Source organism: Pteropus vampyrus, unplaced genomic scaffold, assembly GCF_000151845.1.
Source record: "Pteropus vampyrus isolate Shadow unplaced genomic scaffold, Pvam_2.0 Scaffold106, whole genome shotgun sequence".
In the NCBI taxonomy this organism is placed as follows: domain Eukaryota; kingdom Metazoa; phylum Chordata; class Mammalia; order Chiroptera; family Pteropodidae; genus Pteropus; species Pteropus vampyrus.
This window is the reverse complement of record NW_011888887.1, coordinates 6,419,168-6,430,457: the sequence shown is the minus strand read 5'-3', so window position 1 is coordinate 6,430,457 and position 11,290 is coordinate 6,419,168. Positions and strand designations below refer to the sequence as shown.

Below are 11,290 nucleotides of genomic sequence, written 5' to 3'. Positions count from 1 at the left end.
GAAACATAAACATTTATCTTTTCTAAGAATGATAAAAGATAAGGCTAAGATAAGAAGAATTGTCTTTACCTGCTTTCTAATCGTATCTGATACCCAATTGTTTGACCAATCCTCTCTCTTCTCTCTGCAGCAACTCTTTCAGCCACAGCAATAGCTGCTAATCGTCTTGGCTGAGTACAAAATATACGGCAGGGGATACCATTTTTAAAACAATCATCTAAAAGAAACTGTGGGATCTGAAACAGAAGTTTGAAAATACTGTAAAACGATATGATTATATACCCCCAAAATCCAAATAAATCAGCTGAAAAACTTAGAACTAAAAACGTTCTGTAACATGTCCAAATATAAAGTAATCATAAAATCAACATTCATTTAACTGCTAATAATCAGCTAAAAAATGTAATTTAAAAAGATCTTGTTCACAATAGAAACTAAAACTAAAATATTGAAAAATTAATAAAGAAATAGTTAAAGCTTACACAAAAAAGACTATATAATACTAATGAAAAACATAAAAGATCTGCATATATAAATAATTAAGACATGTTCCGGAATGGGACTAATCAATATTCCAAAAATGTCGCTTCTTCCCAAATTATTCTATAAAATCAATGAAACGACAATGAAAATTCCATGGGAATTTTTTAATAGTGAAAGCATAAAGAAAAAATAGCCTAATCCCAGAATTGCAGACACTGCTATAAACACTTTTCTACAATTAAATTCAAACCGGTCAGAAAGATTTAAAATAAAAAGTCTACCCACCACCACCACTACCAACAGTACTCTCCAATAAAGTAACTACTGCTAAGTTTCTTATAAACTCTAAGGAAAAAAATGTTTACACAATTTAGAATATTTGTATATGTAAACAGGTTTTTATTCACACAGTGATTATTGTACTTAATATCTGTAATTTGTATATTTCACTTAACATACTGGATCTACCTAATCCATTTTAATAGCTGTATATTCCATCCTATGGGTGTGCTATAACTTAATATAACTATACTTTAGGTAATTTCTAGTTTTTTTAGGTTTGTTATCTTTGATGTTGTTTGCTATTATAAAAAGTGCTTCAGTGAATATCATTTTCACATACTTTTGTAAAATAAAGTCAAGGAGTGTGTAAATTAAATTTGGACAGAAAATTACCAAATTGCCCTCCAAAACAATTTATACTCCTATCAACAAAGCAGAAGATGCTGCTTTCCCAATAGGTATGCAAATACTGGATATCATATTGTTTTATGCATGTTTTAGCCTCTGGGATTTTTTTAAACTTGACTAGTTCACCCAGAAACATAAATCTACACAAACTAAGAAATACACAAACTAAGAAATATTAAAAAAGAAAATATAATGAAGAGGGATATTATTCCACATACTGTAAAGTTACAAAAAGCAAAAACAATATATATAAATGCTATATAGAAAACAAAAACAAAACACATGCACAGACACACACAAAACAGAAATATATACTCCAAGTTTCTGGAAATAACGCAAGAAAGAGTGTGACAAGAGAATTAGAAATCTTTTGCTTTCCCATGTAATATTTCCCATAATGTTTGAATATTACATACTAAACATGAATAATGAACATGAAAATTCAAAAGGCACTTAACTTCCTAATGCTACCAAAGGCAAAATGAAAATGACTAATGATAATAACTTTCCTCTATATTTCATAGAACAGAAACAATAGTAATTTTACTTGAACTCCTTGAACAAGATACAATTATTTCTTAGATTTAAATCCATTAGATCAATAGTTTCTCTTTGAAAATCAAAAACACAATATTTAATTCTTAATTAAATTCTCAAGTATCCTTTCATAACTAGTAAAATGACATACAAAATAGTGAAAATAGGCATACATAATTCCAATATACAGATATCATTAGCAAGGACATTCAAATAATTTAAATAAAAATATATCCGTTATGGTTACCAAAAGTTTTATAATCTCTACTCAAATAATTAAAACTGCTACAATTAACACCTACTGGCAAAACTTACTATAATACTAAAACAATTATAACAACCTAAGATTCACTGAAGTAACTCTATAGAATTTCACTTAATCATAAAAAGACTCGTAATGAAGAAAAATCATATATTCAAATAAAAATTTGATTAGGTTTTTAATTATTTAGTTTAACAGGCTTGGGTATTAGGGATAAAAAGTTAGACTTCTATGAAAATGGTTAAATCTTTTAAGTAAATAATTCATAAAGTTTATAGTTAACTTCTCCTACCACCTTACCTTACCTATTGACTAAGTTTATTAAACCAACCAATATAACCACAGGAAATCTTAAGTAAGTCTCAAAAATAAATTTGTCCATAAAAGAATGTAAAATTATGTTAACTTTTCTATCCAAACCTCTATCAAAAGCAAAGTAATGTTACTATTTTAACATACTAACATGTAAGAGAACAAAACCAAGAAAAGGTCATATTATTATGCTATACTTCCGAACTGTCACCTTAATGATAAACTTCACGAAAATGCTTTGATTCAAACCTATCAAGTTAATTCTATTTTATATTAACATTTATCGTTAATATTGCTTTTAATTTAGCAACTATTTACAAAACACTATGCTAAGCATTTTACATACATCTCTAAATTTCACCTTAAATAGTAGCAATTATTAGTTCCATTTTAAAAATGAGAGCTCCAGCTCACAGAGGTTATAAGACTAGCCTAAAACTTCACATCAATAAATGAGAAAACTGAAATTTGAACTGAAGGCCAAAGTCCATGTTCTTCCCATGATGCCAAATCACATTCTCACTTCTGTTTAAATGAAGGTCCAATGTACTAGTTTAAAAATAAATATTTTAAAATATTTCCTTGCTATAATTTCTTAATATCTACTCCCAATAATAATTTATTTCTGAAATAACCATAAAAGTAACCAGAAGTTTGTTTTTATTAAAATACATGTAGTATAAATTTGATATAAAATTGTCACATGGGATAAAATTTTTTCTTCTATTAACAACAAAGAAACAAACCTGCGTAGTCTTTCCAGACCCAGTTTCTCCTACAATCAAAACTACTTTATTTTCCTTAATTATTTTAACAATTTCTTCTTGTTTCTCAAACACTGGCAGAGACTGCCTGAAAGAATCAAATTCAGATTCTCCTCTTTTCACTGGAATTTGAGGTATGCCATTGTTGAGTCGTCCACTTGTCTTGCTCATTTCCCGGTTTTCTTTAAAAATGAATAAAAGAAAAAAATTTAAGATCAATCTAAAAAAAAGTGTTAAAAATAAAATAATTTCTAATATAATTTTGTTCAAGTGTTTCTTCTCTACTAACTCTACATAGTTAGCAAGCAGTGCCTCAACTGTTGTACTCTTACACTTCATATTCTTAAAGAACATGTTACAAATTTCAGTATCAATTCGAAAGCAAATTTCTCAAAAATATTTCTGGTGCATAATGTTTACAAATGAAGAAAAATCAATCATTCAATAACCATTAAAACAAAACACGATTTGATATCCTAAAATGATTTTCAGGCTTATTTCTATCAATAATACACAGAAAATTAAAATTTTTAGTAGGAAACCATGTGCATATTTATAAAATCTGTATGTACAATGTGAAAACACATTATAAAAAAGAAAAATACTCTATATGTTTAAGTTAAACATGTACGATTATGTATGTAATCAAGATAGAATAATATGTGTAAATATAAGACCCTAATGCTTAACAAATTTCCTAATTGAACATTTTAGCCAACATCTACCCTTAACTAAACATATAGAAATAAAAAGGGGATGTGACATGTTTTATATTCTTCATATAGGTCAAAATATTTTTGTGTGTGTGAATTTAAAACTTAAATTCCTTAATATCTAGAACCACGTATTTTCTGCATTGTGCGAACTTACTCCAATAGACAGTGGAAATTATGCAAATTCTGTTACTTTGGGTAATAAATAATGTTCTCACTCGGCAAGTTATTTTTCCAAATAGTGAAATTACAACGTCATTTTCTAACCTAAATGTATTATTTATCTACCTTTAAGCAAGTTAATGTACTAAAGACTCTGTCCTGCCTCTTATCAGAAGCTAAGGCCCCAATTCCAAATCTCACTCATTAGCGTGTCATGGCAGTGTAATACAGAAAAGTCTAGAACTTGGAGTCAAATCCCAGCGCTTCAGTTCATTCATTGGCTGGTTGAGTGGCCTTGAACAAATTATTTAACTTCTCTGAACCCCGGTTTCCTCACCTGTGAAGTAGGGTAAATTCCTACCTTACAAGGCTTGCTATGAGGCCCTATAGATAGTTTGGTATATTGCCTAGCATACAATAAGTGCTCAATAAATGGTAACTATTACTATGAAACTTAAAAAAAATAAAACTTGTCTAACTTCATGACATGCCTTAATGCTGCATTTAATTTCAAAATTTTCACAAGTCTTAATCATTTAAACAAGCTACTCAAATTGGAAAATGTTATTTCGTCTTAGTTTTAAAAAATAAATTTAAAATGGAAAAAGAACAATCATCAAATAATAGGATAAACACAGAAGCTCCCCAGAAAATACATACCAGCTTCAACTGCAAACACATTTCCTCTTTCTGTTTTAGGCAGAAGTTCAGTACGCTCTTTATTGGTGACAGGAAATCTTTGAATTAGGCTCCTAACAGCATGTTTTGTATTATGAGTCAAATTACAGGTCATCATTGCATGAGCTGTTTCTGATCCATCTTTCTTCTTCACAGTTAGGTATCTATTTGCTCCCTTTCTGAATATTAATAAAAATCATTTATTTACTATACGTAGTCAATTTGTTCACATATGATGTATGCCTACTTAGAAAACACATCTCAAGCAAAACATTGAAAAAAATCAAAATGCTTTGGGAGAAAATGCTGAAAATTCCCAAAAATTCAATTAAAGAGGAGTGTGGTGCTAAAGTGGCCATAAGACCATTTTCAATGAAAATTTTAAAATGCTGCAAATCCAATTTTAAATCAGTAAAAATGGCTTACTTACCCACAAGTGTTAAAGTTTGTCTTAGCAGACTCCATGGTGTATGAAACATCAACAGTTAATACATGCTAGGAAGCATACAGAGGGAGAAAAACCAATCTGAACAACAAAATCTAAAAATAATTAAAAAGTTATGGTTCACTGTCCAGATTAACATATCCCACTGAACGTTTCCACAGTATGCTGGTAATGTCACACTCCCATGAAAACCTGTTAAGAGGACCAAGTTTAGTGTAGATGGAAAAGCATAAGTTTGCATTACTGATAAGTATTTGCAGATGCATATTGGGGGAAAAAATTTTTTTCAAAGCTTCTGGCCCTAGCCTTCAAATATAAGGTAATGATGATTTGTAACTGTTCTCAAATTATTTGATGTACATATATTTGTTTCTTCAACTGGTCCAGGACTGACCATGTTAAATACACAAGAAGTCATCAAATGTGTTTTGAATGATTTAATAACATGTGCCTATAATATAGTTCAAAGATCTGTTAAAGACCTCAGGCTCTGAAAGCACACCGACCTGGGTTTGAATCCCAGCTCAACTACTTATTAGATGTGGGACTATAAGCATATTACTTAATAGCTCTGAGCCTAAGATAATAATACTTGCCTCAAAGGACTATTCATATGATTAAATAAGATAATGCATGTAAAAGGCAGTATCCATTACAGTAAGAACTAAATAAATGAAAGCTATTATAATTATAGTGAGAAAGAAATGTCATTTCTTATATTTAAAAAGTTTACCTAAAATATTTGTTTTACCATATGTTAATGTCACTCTGATATTTATAGAAATGAGCAACATAGCCACAAATACAATGAAAGTTACATGTATAATTTTCCTAATTAATATTAGATTTAAAATTTTCAACAACTTTTCACTATAAGAATGATATAAAACTGAGGATTAATCTCTACAGTTTTAGCTATCTCAGCCTTCCAAATGAGGCTTTCAATTTACCAAGATTTTTAATTTCTGGAATGCTTTAATGAATTATAAGCTTCCTATGAAGTCATCAAGTCCTTAAAAAGTGCTTAGTGGTTCTTAAATAATGGCATAAAGATGAAATAATTAAATTTAACCTGATCTAGAAATTTTAATTATTTCCATAGTAATTGGAATTATTGGATTCTAGAGAAGTTCTCTGTACTAGGTTCTTTTTCCACAGACCTTTCTAAAACTTCAGCACAATTGCTATAGACTCAATCATTCATTCCCCTTCTGTGCCATTTAATTCATAAAATTTTAACTACAGAAGGCAGGAAGTCTGAGGAAATGAGCACTAGAGCAAGAGTTAGGAGGCTTGTGTTCGGCTAGTAATAATCTTTTAACTAACTAGCTGTATGATCATAAATAAATCATTGTACATCTCTGGCACTGCATACTAATTAATTTTAAAACCTGTACTGTTTCTATCAGTTCCAAGATGCTTTAATTTTCTTAAAAATCATCCCAGGAAAGTTTTGCTATATTTCACCTTTAACTAATTTTCTTTTATTCGTTCCTTCAATCATTCAGCATATATTGAGCACCTATGGTCTGCCAGGCACTATGTTAGAAGCTGGGATTACAAAGTTGAGTAAAACATACTCTTTACTCAACAAGGCCACAACTAAAATAATGGGTCAGAATGAAACTTTCCTAATAATAAAAATGTCTAATAATAATGCAGCATTTATGTATAAAAATAATGTTTATAAAATTATTTTTATATATACATCAACATATACATAAAAATTGTGGATAAAAATAACTCATACTAAACAGGTTTGAGTACTTAGTCATTACTATTTAACATTTATGGAATTCAGTTTGAACATGGCTGGTGGGGCAGAAAGATAACATCGACTTGATAGTTCTAATGTTTTAGCAAGATTTTACTTGTGGCTATTAGTGCTCGTTCCTAGCACATTCAGCACCACAGTGACACTGATATATAATAAAAAGATCTGTGAAATTTTTGGTAAATGTTCATCTTTTTGATGTAAGGATGGAAACATTCAATACAATTGAGATTTGTCCTCCTGTGTAAATAAACATATTGAAATCTCCTCATTATGCTTGCATTCCAAAGTAACTGACACTATGTGTTGATGAAAACCATAAGAGTCTCCTCTACAAAGAAAATTAACTTGAAACTAGCTGCAAGATGTGGAAAAGATGCTAGATAACAACTTCACATGAACTTTTTAAGGAAAACGCAAACCTCGTATGTAATTTTTAAGTATAAAAATAAATGTATTAAAGTTACAGATAAGAACATCATAGCTTCTAACTTTAAAGGCTAAAAATAATCAGTACATGCTATAATGAAGTTTTGGCATTTCAATGTCTTCTTCCTTTCAAAGAAAAATGATATAATTAATCAAATTTGATGAAATTTTAATATTAACCATTTTGTCAATTTACATAGCATGTTACTGAATATTTAACTCAAATACAACTACATGCATCACTACTCCCCACATTCCAAATCTGTAAACAGTAGATCAGCTAAAGAGCCAAAATTGAAATGACTACTTAAAAACTTCCCAGCCACCAAGGAACTAATGTCTCTCAAAAAATAATACATATGCATTTTATGCCTAGTAGATGCTTAATTTCATATCTCCTTAATTTATACTTCTGTTAGGCAGATAGACAACAAGTTCTAACTCCAAACCATTTTCTCTCCAATACTATAATATAGAATTGCAAATTTATTAAAGTTTGCATCATACTAATTTGTACTTTTTTATGATTACCTAGAAATTAATAAACCAACCAGTTAACTCTGTCACTAAACAAAGTTGCTTTCATGTCATGGATACTATGTGTTTGTGGTAAATTTATCCTTTCTCTGACTCCTCAAAGCTCCCAGGACATTACTATAAACTCACTGTGGATCTCAAAAATTAATTAAACATTGTCTATATTCAAATCCTAGCTCTGCCACTTGCTAGCTGTGTGATCTTGGGAAAATTACTTAATCTCTCTGAGCCTGAAATGCCTCATCTGTTACACAGGTGCCAGATGTTAATAACAGAGCCTATCATATAAGATTATTGTGAAGATTAAATAATAATCTACTTAAAGCACCTAGCACATGCCTGGTGCTACTGCTGCTATTGGGCACTGTAGGCTTTTTCTCTTCAATGGATGTTCAAAAATTCACTAAGAGTTCATCGCTTTTAACCCATTCTTCCTCTTCTAGCTAGGGGAAAATAAGGTTGCAGTATGCAACCTTCTGAGGCAAAAGGCAGTAATCCAAGTTTGAAAAGGAGAACTTTTCTGTAGGTTAGAGCCTCCTGATCAGGGTGAGTAGAACACTTGGATACCTATTAAGCAGTGACTCCAGCAATCACAGGATAAGAAACATATACTTAAAAAACTTACTTTCATTAACTTATATTTTCTCTTTCCATAAGTTTTGAACAAAGTTCATTTTGTTAATTTCATTTTGTGTAACTTGAACTAAGAAGAAGAAAAAAGATTTTGTTTTGTTCATGAACAAGTTAGAGACTCAGTAAAGTGTGCTCTTAAAATCAAAACACAGTGACCTCAGTTGAGAAAATAGGAAACAAATTCTAAAGAGGTGATATTTTTGGTATGGAAAAACTTGACTAGAATTCCAAAGAAAATTTTGGGATATACTAAAGAACACAAAATGGGGGTGTTACTCCAACAAGAGTATTTTCACCAAAAGATGAGCAATTTAAAAAATAATCAATTGCAAAGTAAATTCAACTCTTCAGGAGGCAATGAAAAACAAAATCTAACACACATGGCTTCATTTTGAAAGAAGGGAGATCAAAAAAAAAAGTGATTAGTAAAAAACAACAAATTATCTCACAGTAAGCATAGAATCTATTTTTTAAACCTTGGAAGAGACTCAAAATAAACTACAGAATCACAAAATCTTAACTAAATCAAAGAGATTAACTCCTTCGTATTTTACATTTAAGAAAACATGCCTTTAACATTTAAGGGACATGACCAAAGCTAGAAAATGAGGCAGTGAGAGACTGGGAGTTAAATCGAGGTTCCTATCCCTTCCTCCACACTAGTTACTTTCTCAAATATATATTAAGGAATAATAATGCCAGGCACAAAATAAAAATAGCATAAAAATTAACTTGTTAAGTTAATGAAATTAATGTTACAAGGTAAGGTAAAAAAAAAAAATCTTTACTCAAGGGTGAACAGAAAAAAACATGAACTATAAGTCAGGTACAAATTAGGAACTGGATAAGTCAGCAGGGTTGCCTTGCTTCCCTTAGCATCTCTTTTCCTTTTTCCTGTCTTTTTACTGTTTTCTCATTGATCTTTTTTGTCCTGATAACTTCTTTCTTGCTCTCCCCTTAACCCAGATGTTTCTCCATTCTGGACCATCCCTTAAGCGATTATGCTACTGAACTGAAGTAGAGGTCGTTTATTCTAATGAACTGCTTTCCTAAGAGTAATTTCTAATTGCCATTTCTAAGTTTGTTGTTCAGAATTCAAAACCCATTTAACCATAAAAATATATAGCTGCAGACTGTGCATTTATAACAGATGTTTTCTAGTGAGTTCCACAATCTGAAACTCTTAAACTTGAATACCTCTGAAATATTTTTATAAGTTCACAGCAACTTCAATTGGCAGCAAAGCCTGATTAAATAGACATGAGGTTATTTCTGGTCTTTATTTCTCTTAGTGTGAATATTCATACTTTGCAGTAGAAATATGAATGTGATTAAAGGTGATGACAATATCTTATTAGGCATATTATATAACATACTGCAAATACACCCTAATATCTTTCTAAAATCTGAAGAATTTGAATCTCTAAATATATTTGGTCCAGTGTTTCTGGATAAAGAATTATGACCCTGTACTCTATTATTTTTATTTTCAAGTGCAGTATTATACTTATCCAGAAGACTGTAACTGGAAGTGCTCAGGAACCTAACCATTGTTCCAGCACTGACCTTAGTGATGTTCAAAATGCACATTCCCCTAAACTAAATCCCTTATCAGGAATGTATCACTGTCACCATTCATATGCAAGACATTCCATCATCAGCTACTTTCATCTTAGAACCTTCCTGCTATTTATTTATTAATATATTTACTTAATAAAGTATTGTTTTCCCTCCTCTTAACATAAAAACTGGTGAATTAAAATTTTACCTTTTTTAAAAAATTTCCCTTTCTCAGGGATTTTCAACCAGGGGCAATTTTGCTCCCTAGTGAACATTTTGGCGATGTCTAGAGGCGCTTTTGGTTGTCACAACTGGGGGTAAAGATGATACAGGTATCTATAAGGGGTAAAATCTATGTATGCTGCTAATCATCCTACAATGCATGCAACAGCCCTCCACAATAATTATCCAGTCAAAATGTCAATAGCACCATATTGAGAAACCCTGCTATATATCAATCCTGCCATCCTTAGTCCCAAAATGAAGTATTTCCACAGAATTTTAGAATTCTTCAGTTCGGATAGCTCAAATGACCTTTTCTCCCTATGGATCAGTGATTCTCAAAAAAAATATGTACTCTTTCCTCCTGTTCCATTTTATTTAATCATTACTAATCATCAGATTCTTGAGTTGTTAGCAAACAATCAACATGTGTTCTAAAGCTTACCATTACAGTACAGTAATATTGAGAGAGTTCTGTAAATAATTCTGCTTATCTTTAGTTCACCCATTCTTTTAAAAAAAGATTTAGTTTCTATGAAAAATGAAAATATTTCTCTTAAGCAATCAACTTCAACTTTTAAACTATCTTCTCTTACACTTTAAAATTTACTAGGATGAAAAAGAAAAGAGCTGAGTTTGGTATGGACATAAATCAGTTTATCTAAATACAATATAATTAAGGATGTGAATTTAAAACAGTAATAACTATTTAAATTTAGTCAGAAACATTTCTTTTTGGTAACTAACTTTTTTAAAAAATAAGAAAACCTATTAGCTTACCCTTTACTTTTAGAGACCAAACCAAGAGACTGACTCAATCGATGGATAAAGGCTCTTTCAGTACTGGTCAGAGAAGAAGGAAATTCCATTTCTACAAGGATAAAAACACAAAATACCATTTAGAGATAATCAGTTGTCTTTTGAGGTGCTTCAATATGCATATATAGATATGAAATGTGAAAAAATCATAAGCATATCAAAGTTATTATATTTTATGTGAAAAGTAGATAGTAATTTAACAACTACTGAATGTCTACCAGAGTTATGATATTAAAAAAAAGTAAACCTAAATGTGATAAAGAACTCTAA

At 30.4% G+C, this 11,290-nt stretch overlaps 1 protein-coding gene across 1 annotated transcript in view; it reads right to left on the bottom strand.

The window, feature by feature from the left end:
- YTHDC2 (YTH domain containing 2) overlaps nt 1-11,290 on the bottom strand; it is a 59,019-nt gene that overhangs the window by 46,353 nt on the left and 1,376 nt on the right. Inside the window, exons 2-5 of the mRNA XM_023533628.1 lie at nt 10,982-11,072; nt 4,584-4,780; nt 3,031-3,230; nt 68-236 (exon numbers count right to left, since the gene is read on the bottom strand). Coding sequence (XP_023389396.1) covers nt 68-236; nt 3,031-3,230; nt 4,584-4,780; nt 10,982-11,072 — 657 coding nt within the window. The remainder of the gene's footprint in view (nt 1-67; nt 237-3,030; nt 3,231-4,583; nt 4,781-10,981; nt 11,073-11,290) is intronic.